Source organism: Leptidea sinapis, chromosome 28 (genome assembly GCF_905404315.1).
Source record: "Leptidea sinapis chromosome 28, ilLepSina1.1, whole genome shotgun sequence".
NCBI lineage: Eukaryota > Metazoa > Arthropoda > Insecta > Lepidoptera > Pieridae > Leptidea > Leptidea sinapis.
Window position 1 is genome coordinate 5,872,304 of NC_066292.1, and position 18,790 is coordinate 5,891,093.

The 18,790-nt window shown below is 33.1% G+C and overlaps 1 protein-coding gene across 2 annotated transcripts in view; it reads right to left on the reverse strand.

Annotated features, from left to right (window-relative positions):
* LOC126972950 (netrin receptor UNC5B-like) overlaps positions 1-18,790 on the reverse strand; it is a 110,705-nt gene that overhangs the window by 25,227 nt on the left and 66,688 nt on the right. The window contains exons 7-8 of one of the 2 annotated variants that reach the window (XM_050820044.1): positions 17,111-17,164; positions 6,156-6,314 (exon numbers count right to left, since the gene is read on the reverse strand). In XM_050820044.1, coding sequence (XP_050676001.1) covers positions 6,156-6,314; positions 17,111-17,164 — 213 coding nt within the window. The remainder of the gene's footprint in view (positions 1-6,155; positions 6,315-17,110; positions 17,165-18,790) is intronic. The other variant, XM_050820045.1, reaches the window with a different exon arrangement.

An 18,790-nucleotide genomic window follows, 5' to 3' on the forward strand; every position in this document is an offset into this window, starting at 1 on the left:
ACTATGACTTTTTATATAACTTAATTAATATGACCTAGATGTATATTAAGTAATACATCTGTAAGACACCTGTTTTTAAATTGAAAGGTATTGTTGAAAACCTTGATATAGTAACAACATAAATGGTTTGCACTCTTGCACCAGTTCCTCTAAGCAATCTGACTTTTAAACAAGCGATACAAGATACAACTTTGAATAAAACGATTTAATTTAAATTTGAATGCATTAATGCGTAGCTGACTAATATCGTGAATGACTAGAAACTATAACTACGCTTTCGACTTAAGCCAAGTAGTTTTTCGTTTTAAAATTTTCACCATTCTCATTTTTAAAATCAATGTCAGTTATCCAGTCATTTTACCAGTGAGACGCTCCCTTGCACCGGATAACGGCTAGATTATGGGAACCACAACGGCGCCTATTTCTGCCGTGAAGCAGTAATGTGAAAACGCCGTAAAAGGGCGCCGTAGCCAGTGAAATTACTAGGCAAATGATACTTAACATCCTATGTCTCAAGGTGACGAGCGCAGTTGTAGTGCTGTTCAGAATTTTCAGGTTTTTAAGCAATCGTAAGTGGCACTGCATGGCGTATCAATTAACATCTCCTAAACGTCCTGCTCGTCTCGTCCCTTGTTTTCATAAAAAAAACTAAACACGCATACTAAATCAACATAGTGGTTGATGGATTGTATGAAACGAGAAAATCAATAAATATTACACAGTCTATGATTCGCTGAAATATGATAAGCGATAAACAGCGATCAATCTGGCAGCGAAGATAAACAAAAGCGATTTATACGTAAATGTGTCATAGGTTTCAGATTCATAACAGTAAGATGAGCGGAGTGTGAAACTCGAACGGGGCGTGCCTTGAGAAATGATCTATTTATAGTATTTTCCTTTGTTACATGTTATTCATCATTATCATCATCAGCTGGAAGACGTCCAGTGCTGGACAAAAGCCTCCCCTAAAAATCTCCACGATGATCGGTCCTGCGCTGCCCCATCCAACGTATTCCGGCAATCTTGATCATATCGTTAGTCCATCTAGTGGCGGGCCTACCAACACAACTTCTTCCGGTACGTTGTCGCCATTCGAGAACTTTTCTGCCCCACCATCTGTCCGTGAAACTATGTGCCCTGCCCACTGCCACTTCAGTTTTGCAATTATTTGGGCTATGTCGGTAAATTTAGTTCTACTAAGAATCTCATCATTTCTGATTCGATCTTGATATTATACTATAAACTAACTATTAAGTTAAGATAATAAATAATCTCTTAGTTGAGGAAGATTTTTCACTCGGTTGAGCTTTTTTTTAATGGCCAGGATGAGGACAAAACTGCGTTCGGGTCACCTGATGATAAAAGGAACACAGGAGCATTGCCGGGTTTTTAGTAACGTAAACGCACTTTGTTTTCAAGGTTTCCCATTTGGTATCATTCTGGAAATCAGGAAATACCGCACAAGGAAGGTCTTTTTATAGTATTGTTGTAATAGTTACAGTTGAGTTAAATTAATAATATAACAGGTGGAGTTGTTACAGACGTTACAATATGACTATTTGTACATTCATGTTAATTGAGTACTATTATTTGTTGCATTAAGACTAGATAGTTTCTTTCAACTTGAATTGTACATGGGGCACACTAAAAGTGGCAAATTGAATAAAACCCGCGGATTACCTATGAGACAATTCCTCATGAACTGACAGTGGAGCAGAAGCGGGCTCGCGTGGAATGAAGCTCGCAGATGCTAATGAAGTACGACCACGTACATTCTAATGATGACATTGTCACAGGAGAGGAAACGTGGATTTATTGTTTTGTTTCGGACCCGAAATAACAGCAATCTTGTGAATGGGTGTGAAAATGAGAACAGGCCACCAAAAGGGAGGCAGGCGAGAAACGTTGGAAAAAAAAATATCGAATATTTTTTCTCAGTTACAGGTCCCGTCTGCAAAATTCCATTTGAAGATCAAAAGTCATTTTTAGCTTCTGAAAAAGTACAACTCGTCACCCATAGCCCCGACCTAGCAACCTGTGATTTCTGTATTTTCCCCAAAATCAAAGATTTGATGAGAGGTTTCACTTTTACCAATTCCGAAGAGGCAGTGATTGCGTTCAATCAGCACGTAGAAAACATGCCTTCAGATCTGTGGTCCTCCTGTTCGACTACTAAAAATAAAAATGGTTCGATCGCATAAAAAAATGATTAAAATGTAAAGGAGAGTATTTTGAAAAGCAATAAACATAATATTTTGGTTATAACATGTTGTTTTTTTAAGTTACGCAAAACTTTTAGTGTGACCTACGAAAATTCGTTTGTGTATGAATCTAGTATAATTTGAATGTAATGTATTTTTTGGAATATTAAAGCATCTTTACGCACGAAGTTTATGGAACTATCAAAAAATTTCTAAGTAACTAGTAATTTTAAGTTTCACTTCAAAATACATTAGATGGATCGATAATCTTTGTCAAAATATTCATTGTGTTGAACAGAACAAATTTCTTGCTCTAATGTAACGTACTAAAACTAAATACATTTCAAAGCTGCCATATATATCTGAGATTCGGTTATCATATTACTGTTATTGTAATTATTAAAACTGTAAATTTATCAAATATTAAATTATTAATTACCAACATATTTAAGAGTCACAATTTAATATTACCGCAACAGACTTACAAGAGCTTGTTATTTTTTGGAGCGATAAACTTAAACGATACAAATCGAATGACATTCCTTTATATTTATATTTTTTTGTTTGCACTTGCACAAGAAACCGAACAAAGACTAGCGAAATATAATACAACCGCAGGCTATTTGTCAAAACAAACAGATAGAGGAAATTGAAGCTGAATCAACGGGGGCCAGAAATGATTTATCGGCTTAATAACCAAAATATAGATTGATCATTCCATTTGCTATATTAGGTCGGTAGCATTGGCGAGCTCGAATTCCATTTGAGTCTGCTTTTAAATATTTATGTTGTTTTATAACACTGCTGTTTATAGCATTTAAGTTAAGCGTGATTTTAAGCCTATTTAAGGATATTTACTGTTGAATCATCAGGAGTAACATTTTTTGTATTATTATGAGTATTTCAATGCGAAATATATACTGGTATTAGCTATAAGGTTTTTAAGCTTGTTATTTATTAAAATGGATTAATGATTTTTTTTTTAACAAACGAGTTAGTAAACGATATGTTTATATGTCCATGCTTACTTTCCATGACACCTTATATCGCTACATACAGCAAAACGAAAAATATATTATGTTATTGTTGAAAATCAGCGCGATTGAGAAATCACTGCTAAAACTTAAACGGTGTTATTAAAAAAAAAAATATTTAAACATGACCTAGACACATGTTTTGTAAGACAGACATGAGTTTATCTTTTTCTATTACAAAACAATAATAAGCTGAATGAAGTACAGGAAAAATTAAAAAAACGAAACCACATTTTTGTCAGCTATCATCTATCTGTCATCATATAAACTAAATCTTGATGAATGAATATGATCTATCCACACCTTAGACTAGTTTCATCTCGTGTTTAAATATAAGCAGTGTCTAAAGATTACGCTAAACAACAGAAAGACACAGTAACTGTTTCAGTCGAACAATCAGATAGAATTTCTTATAGTTTGTCCAATTTAGTAACAGAGGTATAAAAATATGAAATTTAAAGTAAATGTTACGTAAGTATATCATAAAATCTTAGATCTTTCTTTATTTAGACGGCATGATATGACCCAGATGGTCACGGGTCTCGATTTTAGTATCTCTCGAATCTTTTTAACGTGACCGACTACAGTGGAGCTTTTGTGTTCCTTATCTTGTAATTCAGTCCATAAAATTTTGTTTGCTGACGCAAGGTACGAGGGTTCGAGATATATTGGTAGGTCGGGGTTACCGATAGCCAGTTATGAAGAGAGCTCAGTTCGTGTAACATTTCATAGTTATGGGCGCGGAAAAGGAAGTGTATTTTTGGAACGGCATCTGGTTGAATAGGATACGGATTTCTTAGAACCACCTAAATTGATATGTCCCTGAATGTTTCATAATGTTTAACTCTTGATAGTGCTACAAGAAGATGATTGAAGGTTTTTGATTGTTATCACATTATCATCATCCAGTTATCAGTTTTATAATGTATTTATTACGGGAACCATAAAGGCAATTATTTTTTCAAAAATCACTTCTTCAGAATTCTTTTTGATGTCATTTCTAATACTAATATCGCTTCGGAAACAAATGGCGCTCTGAGAGAGAAGAATTGGCGCAAGAAACTCTCTCAGCATTCTTTTTTTGTGCTCTTATTAATTAAATACACAATATTGTACTGCCATTGTTATAGCTATAAGGTAATCATTTTCTAGTCCCAGGCTGTCCACTGTCTAGTAAGCTTGCTTATAAAATATTTCAAATTATGATTTCCATTATTTCTTGGCAGTATTTTTAATCGATAGAAACAATGACCTTCTATACATACGTCATTGGATATAAACGTTAGAATTCCTCAAAAATATCTACGTCAATTTTGGTAAAATGACCAAAGTAACAGTATTTCTACCATGAAAGTAAGACATAAAACCTTTACTATGAAAATTTTATAATAGTAAAAGTGGTGATTTTAAGCACATTTACTTAAAAATTTGACCAGCTCGTTCGTTTAGTTATATAGCCTACGTTTCTAATGGTTATTGGGGTTACTGCATATTTTCCTCATCTGGGTATGTGTTGTAACCAAAGATTGGGAATGGATCGACCGCCCTCAGGCTATTTTAATTATAAATTTGAATTTACTGAAATTAAAAAAAAGGAGAAGTCCGCTGAGTTTCTTGCAGCCATTTTTCACAGATCTTAGGCATAAATTTTCGAGTTTTAAAGACATATTTTTATATACAAACATTTTAAAGTAATTTCAGTCACATTTTGAATAAAAATATTTGAATTTGAATTCAACTAAATATCACAGATAAGATAAGATAAGATTTAAAAAGGTTAGTAAATATTTTAGTTTTATATATATTTTGAGGTAAATTCTCGCTAGAAAGGATTGCAGACTATTCTTACTGAATTGTAGATTCACATTAAATTTTAATGAAATCTCAGGCAGTATTTTAAGGTTACTGCGGTTACAGTGTAGCATGGCCCACTTTCACAATTTACACTGCACTGCGTACTTGTAGCTCGTGGAAATGATTATGAAGTATTGTTTCGGTAAAATGTAATTAACGGTACCATTATTTATTACTGTAAGGTTTCTAAATTTAATAGCTAGCGATTCTAGAATAGTTGTTCGTTTTAATGGAATCGGAACACTAATAACCTTGCAGTAAACTTGACAATATTTACTCACCACACAAAACAACTCAAGCAATACGAGAGGTTTTTGGTATTTTTTATTGTATTTATTTTCCAGTCAGAAACAATGTTTTATTAATTATGCTTTACCAAGTTATTAAGTTAGGATACCAAGTTCAAAAATAAAAATCTAGGATGAGAAATATATACATTCTAATTCGCTACACATTTTAAGTGGCATAGGATAAACTGACGCCACGTATATTGGTTGAAATCAACATACTAGCCAGAATAGTTTAAAACTGCCATCAACCTTAGTTTAAGGATTGGTCACCGCTGCGATATACGAACTAGATACCGCACGACCTAAGAACAATAGCTTTTTTATTACGGCAACTATTAGATGCTTTTGCGCGTAGCATCTTGACACTCTGGCATCTTTCAAATTTTATAATATACGATTCATGTTATTTTACATTGAAATTAATAAAATACAAAATATTTACTGATGATATGTGATCCCAGCGTCTTCCTTATTTCATGTATATTATTTTTACAAAGTTTAACTACGCAACCCGGCGATTTTAGTTTCAATTATTAGCAAAGTTTAACAGAAGGTTTCGCACGTCAACGTCACATATTGTTCGATACTTGGTCGAGTACGCCCACTTGACGTAGTTGCCGCACTTTGCGAGAATGCCTGCGTTATCTAGTTATACTGTACGGATGAGTACTAAAAACATCATTATTTCGTAATCCCACTTCTGACTTCAGATAATGCGGGTAGAGAGTGATTTTATGACGACTTTGTATTTGTGGCTTATAAAGAAACGTTACCTCCATGAACTCCGCAGAAGTCTCCAATGCAGTCTGCGTGCTGCACCTGTGCCCCTGAGCAGGTGTCTCCGACGCATGATCTCCGTCGAGACTGTCTGCAATCCGATCCACATTCCGACCACTCCGTCCACGCTCCCCACCGGCCAGATCCTGGAGATGCTGTTGAAAAATTATTGGTCATTAAAAATAAAATTAATCATTAAATAATTTCGCCTATAATCTATATACAATAAAGTGAGTGGAAATTAAAGGATTGACACCTGTTCTGAATAAAAAAATATAAACACGCTAAAAGACGTCTTATAATCCAACGAGCTTCGAACTAGCTTTTTACGTTGATATAAGCCCGTCAATCAATATTATCTATAGTTCTAGTTAACGTCATTAAAAAAAACATTTATTCTTTACGTGATGCATTAAAGTATAAACTTCCGTATATTGAACACTGCAGGGCTATTAAGTTACCCATTACACAAATCATTCCAATTTACTAAAAGCATAACATCTCAATAAAATTGTATTTTCAATATGTGGAACATGCGATCGGCCCATTTGCGAATTTGATCCGCGAATATCGATAACTGCAGCAATATTAAGTCGAGAGCTATTTATATCAACATGTATCGTTATATTATTATGATTATTGGGACAAAGCACACGTTTGCGTTGAAGAGATTTGGAATGTGGTTGGTTGTAAGTAAAACAATATTTTCATATTCAATACAGTTCAACGTTTATTTACACATAAAATAAAGAGAAAATATTTGTATTTTTCAATTTAATTGTAAATATTTTCTCTAAATATTGAGTTTAATAGTAAGTAGTATGGTATATTATCACTGTGAAAGTAGGGTGTTCTTTTTAATTAAAAAAATTTGCAATTTGCTTTTAACAATACTTTGATTTATTAATACTGTTATATTAATAAGCACAGTGTAAAGTTACTCCAAGTTTAAAACTACTTCTCCCTGTCATGTAATTCTGTAGTGACAAGGGTATAATAGATAGGAATAAGTGTTTATACTTCTGATGCTACCAAATTAACCACTAAAGAGGTCGAAAAATTTGTCAAATATAAAAAGCAGTAATAAAGCGTCTTATTGATGCAATTACTGTTCCTTACAGATGAATTAATAAGAACAAAAACTTAAATATAACGTAAATTATTGTAAAATTAATTAAACAGTGAAATGACAATGTCTACCGCAGTAAGACACTTTTGAAATTAAAACTGACACTACTTGTAGTGCGTTTGTTTTATGATAAATCTAGCGGACTTATTATACAATGACAAATAAATAGCTTTTTCCATAAGTTTTACTGTGAGATCGTGTAACAATTCTTATTTACACAATACTTACCAACGGATGCTACCGCTGGACATTCACGTCATTCGCACTATTGAGACGCGTAAATAGTACTTTGTACATTCAAATTGAAATATTTTTATTCAAAATAGGATGTGACATCACTTATAGAAAGTCTAAAACTACCACCCATTCCAAAACGAATGCCTCAGACCTGAAAAGAATGGGCGCAACAAACTAAGCGGGCTTTATTTTTCATCAAAAAAATTTGTTAACAAAGTAATATTGTAGAATTAAACATATTATTTAATAGCCTGAGGGCGCTCGCTCCATTCCCAATCTGTGGTATTATTAAGAAAGTCATTTATGTTATAGTAATCTTTACCACACAAATGTTTTTTAACAATTCTTTTGAATAACGTAATACTTTTGTTTAGCAGCATATAAATTGCCTCACAAAAGACTTACTAACTCGACAGTAGGCATTATAACTTATAAGTTTATGTCTATTCCTGGTATTAACATTATGGTTATGACAGTTTCTAGCAAATTCACTTATGAACATAAATTACATTATAAAGGATATATTGAGAAGCAACAGTCAAGATATTAATTTCTTTGAATTTTACTCTTAAAGATTATCTGGGCCTCTGGGCCCTACGGGCCGAGTCTCTCTAAGATCTATGGTTATTAAGGGTTCCTTATTTATAAAACAGGAAATCGTAGAGACAATATTTATCAGCCAACGTGAAATGCAGAACCCGCAGCTTGAAAGCCACATTACACTGTTTGACTAACAGACTGAGAAGGCATTCATGTCAACTTTGAATGTTTTCTAGCATAAGAAATAGTTATACTTAACAGATAAACTTATAATAACACTGGAGCATTATATTTCTTAACAAAACGGTGAAAACTGTGAATAATCGGGGAGAAGCAACAACAAGTGAACATAAGTTAGTGTGGTATAAATTGAAACTAGAGTAATGTTCTACCGTTGGCTTTACATGGCCAGCGAGGATAAATCACAGAGTTCTTTATAAGAAATAATAGTGTGAAGAGTTCCTAAGTGCTATGTGTGGGATATGTTGTAAGATGATAGCGGTTAATATTTATGATGATTATTCATACATTGCTTGAGTGTACTCAGTGTTAGTTAGTAAGCTTTATTGAAATATATCCTTTTCGCTTAACTCTTACTCAGTCTGAATGATTTTTGTTTTGTTTTTATTGTAACACTTTCCCTGTTTTTACTTCTAAATAAGAAGTTAAAACTTAAAAGGTTGAAAAAATAAGTTATGGTAACTTTTTTATGTGGTTAAATCACTACTTCTACTTTAGTTAAACTTAATGAATCGGAATTAAAAATATATTAATCTAACCACAGCGTATACTAATGTGGAATACTTTGGTACAAAATTAACCATTAATATTAAAACGAAAGTAATTATAACTTAACTTTAACTTTAACACCGCCTTCTAAAACGCAGGTACAATAAACTTACAAAGTTAAACCTTAAATTGAAATTTAATTGAAGGATAGTGTAAGTATATTCTGATGCAATGTATGTGTTAGTTAATTTAGTTATTTTACTTTGAAAAGTACGGCCGCAGACCAGTTACACTAATTAAACACTGTGACATAAAGTCAAAAAAATATATGCTTACTCCACCTACCTTCAAACAAATAGAAATTAGGATGATATATAGGTAACAAGTAATGCATTTAACATGAAAAGGATGCGCGGTATTGGCGACTTACTTCGTATACGACTTAGTAACAACGAGACAAAGAAACAGCATAGTGTTAATGATTTAGGTTACGGATATACTCTAGTTTCATGAGGATGGCTTAAATTGTTTTGTAATTTGTTTTTTGTATTATTTTTTATGAAAAAAAGAGACGGGACGAGTTGGACCTTCAATTGCGCCTGTCACCTTGACACATAAGATGTTAAGTCCCATTTGCCCAGTAAGTTCACTAGCTATGACGCCCTTCAGACCGAAACTGCTTCACGGCAGAAATAGGCACCGTTGTGGTGCCCATAATTTAGCCGGCTTCCTATGCATAGGAGCCTCCCACTTTTATTTTATTTTGAACAATAAAAAAATATAGTTGTGGAGTACATATAACTATAAATCAGGTGCATCGATACGTCCGTGTGTCACATAAATATCTGATCTAGGGTCCTTCTTGCTTTGAGAAAGTTTCATCTCAGACAACCGAGAAGAGAAGTGGCTGGGGAAAGAAAAGGATAGAAGTATCTTTTATACACTACTATATAATACTATACTAAGGAAGTATTTTTTGCATTTTCCAAGTTTCAGACGCAAATTAAGATGTAAATTGCACGATTCTGTGAAACAAAATATAAAAGTGTTTTTTTTTTGTAATCGTGAATAATTGTTATTTTTTGAAATAATAATTATCACTGTACAAGTATAATGTGGCTAGGGTCCCAGACTCTAAAAGCGACAAGATGGAGTGATCCCTCAGGTAACAGATACCGAGGCACACCCAAAATGAGGTGGAGTGATGACCTTCTTACAGATGCAGGTAAAAACTGGCTAGAGAAAGCAAAAAATAGAGAGTTGTGGAAGAAGATGGAGGAGGGATAAATCCGGATGGGATCAACATTATAGTTTAAGTAATAACATTAGTTTAATGTATATTTTTAAGTTACTAACACATTAAAATATGTAATCAATAACTCTTGAATAAATATGCTTATTATATTATATATATACAAGTATATCTAAATGCATTTTATTCCCTTTAATAATGTTTGTTACTCGCGTTATTCCAATTACATATAATAAATTAGCACTTGATCAAAGTAATTAAGTGATTTGAAGTATCTTACAGCTTGCACCAAATGCACCCCACGTATGTAGGAGTAGCGACGCATAACTACAGCGCATCTCATATTAATTAATGCGCGCGCATAAATCAGTCGAGCTTCGATAGAACATAAAGCTCCGTCACATTCAACTTTTTATTGCCTCAAGTAAATAAATTGTAATTACAGCGGCGTTCTGACGCGGATGGCATGAATATTTGGAGACGCGCAAACGGAAGTCTGAACAAGATATATTGTTATAATTTCTAACTTTTAATATAATATTGACACACTTTTTACACAAATTATCTTGCCCCAAGTTAAGAATATATAGCCTATGTTATGGGTTACAAGACTATGATATATTTAATACAATATACTTACTTAAATATACATAAATTCATATAAACATATATAAATACATTTAAACATCCATGACTCGGAAACAAACATCCATATTCATCATATATGCTTGCACCTACCGTGATTCGAACCCGGGACCTCTAGATTAGTAGGTAGGATCGCTAACCACTCGGCTATACAGGTAATGTATGGGCGGATGCAATTGTTTGTGGTTTTCGGTGGTCTTATACAGTTTTTTGGGGCCAAGTATTATTTGAGATGAGGATACACTCGTTTGGCTAGATGACTAGAGCAGTTGGTTTTTCAAAAAACAAGACGAAGGCATATCATGTACCTTAAAGTATTGAATATCTTTCTAGCTTTTTCACTTCTAATAATAAGAAACTTTTTATATATTACTATATTGGTTACTTCTTTGGATAACAAAATGTACAGAATGACACAGACTAAACTTTATTAACTTTTAGATAAAAAACATAAAATAAGATTACATTTGCAAAGCAGCGTTCATGACCAAATGGATTCTTGTGTTATTTTGAAAGCTTTTATTTAATTTGTCTCTAACTGAAATTTAAAATGTGTTCTTTTTTTAAATTTATTTGTTATAAACAAACAGTATCTTTATTAACTAATACAAAGTCCTGTAAAACTGTTTACACAGTTTGTCAACAGGAACGAGCGAATCTCATACAATAAATCCTAAAACTAATTTTACAACTGTTACTTCAACAATAAATAATAGTTATTTTATTTGGTTCCCGTTGGATGTCCTCTGGCAAAGTATTAAGCAGATATAGCAATCTCTTCTTTAAAGTTCTATCGCCAAAGTAACTGTTTACTCAAGGTACTTCAAGTTTGCCTGATGTCATGTGCCATGATTATGACTATTAGCTTAACCGATTAAGTTGAAGTTTAGAATGTTGGTTTAAATTTGATGACAGTTGACTGGCCAGGATTGACGGCCAGGATTACCTCCTCATGAAGGAACTTAAAATATTGAATAAATTATATAGGGCAATTTAAATGAAATAAATATCTAATCTTATTTTGTTTATCTTTTTCTTGCAACGTTTCTAACAGTTAAATATTTGCGGTATTAATATTGTTCATCAACTGATTGTGCACTATCAGTTCACTTACGAGATATACTTTTTCTCTTATTTTCCAGAAATTATACATCGCAATTTTACTAACGAAAATAGTTATTTTATCTGGTGTGGTCCCACCTTCTCTCTGTTTTTTTTTTCTTCTGAAAAGCACAGCACCATCAGTAGCAGAACAGTGGACGAAAAGCTAGTCTGAAATTTGTGGATGAAATGATTCCTGCCGCCGAATTCCACCTTCGCACGACACGCCACAAGTTGGGATATCATCCCCACCAACTGGATGTGTGGCGGTCCTCCACAGTGCGTTTACAAGGAACTTTCTTCCACGTACTACAAAGCTGTGGAATGAACTTCCTTGGGTGGTGTTTCCGGGACGATAAGACATGGGTACCTTCAAAAAAAGCGCGTATACCTTCCTTAAAGGCCGGCAACGCTCCTGTGATTCCTCACAAAAAAAAATGAAAATGGAGGAGGTTCAATCTGAGATCCATATCTCAAAATCATAAAAAATAACAATCGTACTAACAACCAAGATAAAGACAATATATACTATCAAAACAAATAACGCTTGAAATGTAATTTTTTTACTTCCCGCTAAGAAAATTGAAAATTTTCGGGAAGTTATTGGTTTTACCCCGTTTTGCAAAAATCTAATTCTTATCAGATCTCTACGTTCTGAGGTCCTAGGAAGCTTTACTACTCTTCGCGAGGGTGTCACTATGTTTGTACTTAAGTGTGTGTGTGTGTGTGTGTGAGTGTGTGTGTCTGTGTGTGTGTGTAAGTATGTAAACCTCCTAATAACTTTTGAACGGTTTTAACGATTTCATCGCAGTTGACGCCATTCAGAAGGGCTTGGCCAAACTTAGATTTTGAATACAATTTGGACCGATTCAGACCGGTAAATATTGAGAAATCTCAAAAAATCTACAATTCTTTTTAAATGTGTTTTTTTTTTGGAATTACTTCCGATTAGTTCCATACTGACCAACTTTATCATAACAAAAAAAAGAGTGTGTGTACTTATGTATGCGCGTTAGAAGTTATACTTCTTTCGCGTATCGAAAAATAAATCAAATTTTAACAAATAGTTAAGATCAAAGATAGTATAAGCACTTAGCATTTAAGGTTAATATAAACAAGTATAGAAAATTAATTATTTTTTTTATTTATACCTACATAAAATTTGTTAATATACTTACCAGAAAAAAAAACAAAACAAAAAAATCTTTTTTAGATAATAATGTAATAATTTTTAATTAAGGATCTAAATAAATTATACATACCGACAATTAACCTCAAATCTATAAATGCACTCAAAACAGTTTATTCAAATCAGTTTTATAACTAATATCCAATATACATAGATATACTAATAAATTATTAGTAAATACTATCACCGTCGTATATGAAATTGATTTAATAAAAACACCAAAATAATGTTTATTTATTCACACTGTTTAATTGTACTGTTACGAAACACGTGTACCAAATATAAAAATACTAGAATATACAAACTTGAACTTAGTTATCGATTTTCATGCCACCTCGAACTAACTTCACGATGTAGAACTCAGGTGTCGGTGTGCGGGCGCATCGTAAAAATTCACTCATCATTTTTCTCCATCGCGGCAAAAGAAGTATAATTCAAAAAATAGTGTTATTTGATACTTACAACAGACTTTTGCGCTCTTTCAGCTCAAAAGCAGAGAAAAGCTATCTCTCTGAGCTCAGAGAGCTCAAAAACATCACAAGTCCAATTTTAACCGCCTAGGTATAGAATTAGCGGGAAGTTGCAGGTATGGCCTTCAGGGTGAACTGTTTTCCATTTTTTTTTAATAGACATATGTTTATAGTTACATTATTATTTTCTAAACCAGACAGATAAACAAATCGATCGCCTAACTCACCGTCACAATATTAGGCACCATAACCAATTATTAGTGAACAGAGGGCCACAAGTTGAACAAACTGTAAACAGATTGATTGAACATCGTCTGCGGCCGTGTGTCACTGCTGCTAGCAATTAGTTCAAACAAAGCCGATGCCACGTTCCGAGCGGCACGGCTTGATGAGACTTTATTGTCGACGTGCTTGATCTAATTCGGACACACATATCGAGTGTATGACCTAATAGCTTCTCCGCTTGTAACAGGTTTGATTATATGTTATCTTGAACATTTTTTACAAATTCAGAATTCGAACGATTTCAGTATCTCAAGCTAAAAGCTCAAGGTTTTTTTTTATGACAATAAGGGATGACACGAGCAGGACGTTCAGCTCATTGTAATTTGTACGCCCTGCCCATTACAGTACATGCGGCTCGGGATTCTTGAATAGCCCAAAAATTTTGAGCTTGCGCTAGTCTCCTGGAGACATAAGATGTTAAGTCTCGTTTGCCCAGTAATTTCACTAGATACGGCACCCTTGCCGAGATCTGATGAGAATTAAATTTTTGTAAAAAAATTCCTAATGCTAGCTTTCGATTAAGAGCCTTGCACCGTAGCCCTGGGAAAAAACACAAAATAATGTATACAACTTTTTAAGCATAAGTGACTGATCGTGCAATAGGACAATATATTGATGTATAATATTATATTAATGTTTACCCTTCTGACCGAAACACAATAACGCTTACACATTACTGCTTCACGGCAGAAATAGGCGCCAAGGCTCAAGGTGAAACTAAAATAAAATTAAACTAAACAGCTGAAGTAAAAATTACGGTAAAAGTATTGGGACAGCTTAAATATAATGTACTTGACAAATGAGTGTACGTAAAATGTAAAAATATGGTGGATATTTAAAACACGTTTGGAATTACATGGCATCAACTTCATGGCGCAATTAAAAAGTCAAAAACCAAATGTGAAAACCGCAAACACAGAATATCTGTTAAACAAAATATTAATTAAAGACATCACTGCGACATTACTTAGTAATTATTAATTGCACTAAACTCGACATTTCCTAAAGTCCAATTGCACGGCGTAAACAAATTCTTCATTTTCTCTATCGAATAATTCAAGTTTTTCAAACACATAACCGGAAGCGCAAATGTTGAATATTCTTTTGAGCGTTAAGTAAACACTTGATTCGACTGACATCCGGCACACGATATTTTACTATCGCCGCCAAACTCTTTGATGTCAATTGTGAGTACTCATAGAAAATTCTAGAGAGCCCGGTTATTGAGGTCAATCATTATTTATACTTTAGATTCCTACACATACATACACACGATGATAAACCATGGGGTATAATTATTTTTGATTCAATTAATTCACAGAATCAATGATTTTTCAACTTATTTATTTTCAACTTATATATTATACTTTCAAAATTACTCCCCTTCCATGAAATATAATTAATAGCTTAGATCATTTATATGTCTAGTTGACTATGACGATTTTTTTAAATCAAAATACGGGAGGAGACGTGCAGGGCGTTCAGCTGATGGTAATTGATACGCCCTGCCCATTACAATGAACAGCTCAGGGTTCTTGAAAAAATTCTGAGCGGCACTACAATTGCGCTTGTCACCTTGAGATATAAGATGTTAAGTCTCATTTGAACAGTAATTTCACTAGCTACGCCGCCCTTTTATTGAGAAATCACCTCTATTTTGAGCATTTCACGGACACTAAAGTATTATCCCTGGCCTGTTTGTATCGGTTGTGTAATAGCAAGGGACTCTATTTAGACGTACAAGTTGTTCAACACTTAATATAAAAAACCGTTAGAATACATTGATGTACACAGTTATTCGTCGAAACGGATATTATTATTGGAAGTTAAATCTTTGAGATTTAAAAAAAAATGGAAGGAGAACTTCCAATAAAAGTAATGGATTATTTTTGAATCCGGCCCTGTGCACTGGACTCTTGCTTAACTGAGTTATATTCCAGCGTTTTATTGCCCGATGCTCGATAAGGTGAGCTTTGTGTCGCACGTGGTAATACAACTGGTTTTAGAAAACCTCAGGTTCTTTTGTACATGAACAGCGACGAACAATGTCGAAAGTAGTAATCTTTTCTGTATAAAAACGTTAGTTTGTTAGTTCGACGTAGAAAGTTGTAACAATTATGTCGGTATTTAATCTGCACTTAGATCCATTTTCTATTGAGATTCATCCTGTTTCTTATTGCAGTTATTATACACTAGTATTACTGGCAGTTGAGTTTTTTTTTATTTTTCGTTATTATGTTGAGTGTCTTTAGAGAAATGAAATTTTACCAGTGGGAAATTTTACCTCGTTTGCACAGGATGCCGGCTAGATTATGGGTACCACAACGGCGCCTATTTCTACCGAAGAAGTAATGTACCGTTCAAAAGTTTTGGGTATTTCAAGTATCCTTAACGCACTGCATTATAATGGGCAGGGCGTATCAATTACAATCAGCTGAACGTTCGGCTTGTCTCGTGCCTTATTTTAGTAAAAAAAAGTGTCTTAGCAATAAATGTAATTGAATAGTAGTTATACAACGTGTCGCATACAATAATTTTTCAACGACTAGGTAATTTTAAATTTAAATAAACAATTTTAAACACAAATACCACAAATTTTCGAGTCTCCGTTTAAATGGGCTGGTATTTTGATATGTATTGTATCTTATCTCTGGTGAGTGGTTTCATTTTTCCTTCAAGAAAAGGCAAATGTACACCCATACAGCCGACGAAATAAGAAAAATTTACACTTTTTTAAGTTGATATAAAATGTTTTGCCTAATGATTTAAACATGAAAATATTATGTATGTAATATACTATGTACCTGATATTTCAAAGATTCAATAAAGCATGTACTTATATCAGTAATAGTGGCTGTATAAATGACAGATAAAAGGAAAAAAGACGAAAAAATTAAATAAATTGATACGAGTCAAATGTAGCTAGGTATACACTATCAACAGAATATATTCGGGATTAGTTAAGTATTATCTTGCAGAAAAAAATATTTTCCATACAAAAAAAAATGTCGAATATAATTTCTTGCGAGATATTTCCGATGGTCATTAAAACAAAAAATTAAAACCAAAATATATGGCATACAACAATTATATTGCAAATACTCGTAAAATAAAAGTATTAACTTAAACTAGATACGTTGACGAACATATTGAACGACCGTTATAGAAACCTCATACATCGTAATACACATCATAAATCATAACCAATAATAACAATTATAACATAAAGTTATTTGCTAGATTGGTGGAGTATTTCTAACATAATGATATAAAAAGACATATCTGAAAAGGACCCCAAAGTTCTCTTCAAGACATTTCTAGTTTTTGAAAAGGGAAAAATCTGTTTGTATCTTTTCTATTAGGTAGTTACTTACCGACCAACAACTGTTGACTATTGTCATATATTTGTAGATCCATGTTATATCCATCTTCAGTAAGCATTGCAAAGAAAATAATGCAAATGTTAACAATGTGGGAATTTAAAAAAAAACCTAAATGAGCTTAATTATTCCTTAACTGTTTTTATTTTCACAACATAGCATAGAAGGCTAGCTACAGAACAGAAAATATATTCACTTGAGCTTACTTCCACGCACTACAAAGCTGTCGAATGAACTTCCTTGTGCGGTGTTTCCGGGACGATACGACATGGGTACCTTCAAAAAAATCGCGTACACCTTCCTTAAAGGCCGGTAACGCTCCTGTGATTCCTCTGGTGTTGCAAGAGATTGTGGGCGGCGGTGATCACTTAACAACAGGTAACCCATACGCTCGTTTGTCCACGTTTCCATAAAAAAACACATATAATATTAAATTGTCTTAGAAATCCTGTAGAATAATATATAACAGAGAATTTAATCCTAATACTAAAATATTAAAGTGTTCAGTGTTAAATATAGCGCCAACGATAAACTATTCTATTTTAGAACTAAATTATGATACGAATTTACTTTTGTATCCTGTACTAATGCATAATAAACATGAGAGCAAATCTACAAGCATATTGCAACTTATGAGTTCCCTTTGACTCACTGGTTATTACAAACACTCAATAAATCATACGGAAACAGTAATTATGAATATTCCATCGTGAAAGATACGTGCCTAATGAACTTGCTTTAGAGCAATATGGGTAGACTAAATGCAATATATGAAGTCTTTAGAAATATTGATAAATTGGTTTGCACTACGATATTGCAATTTCTATATTTATTATTTTATGTTTGCGTTGAGTGCCATTTATATTTTTCAAATCATAGAAACAATAATATAGAAGAATAATTAATTGCCACATGTGAATGCTTAAACAGGCATAAAAGGCATTTATTTTCTCAAAATTGATTGCTTTAAAATTCTCTTTGATGTCATTTCTAATAACTAGACAGTACTACTACAGCTTTGGAAACAAATGGCGCTCTGGGCTCTCTCAGAAGAAGAAGAAGCTGCGCAAAGAACTCTCCCAGCAATCTTTTTTTTGCGCTCTTTTTAATGAAATATACATAATAATATTGTCATTGCTAGTCGGGGTATCGAACCCAAAGGGTAAAAAATGGGAAACTCCTTTACTAAGGCACCGTCTGTCTGTAGGCTATATCTCAAAAGACGCCATAGTAACTACTAAAATTTTGACAGAGTATGTAATACTACAGCCATTATGATAAAACCATGATAGCTACTTACAAATACAAATCATAATATTATGTTTAATATTCTGACAAAAATATCAGAGCCTCACATAGATTTTATTTAGAATGGTAGACCTACAGTTATTTTGAGAATATTTTCTTAATACCTCGGAACATAATTAATGTTGCATGATTCTTTTTTTACCTAAACATTAGTCAAAACTGCTTATATTCATTAGACAAATATTTTCAACTAAAAACTTGACTTTATATAATACTGCTACTAATCTTTTGTTAAATTTATATTATTGTAACTAATGATTTAGAAATGTATTTTATAAAATTTGCACGTCATAAATGTGGCAAACATGTACTTTATAATATGTATGTAACATCAATCTAACATGTTTATGCAAATAAAAACTTTGA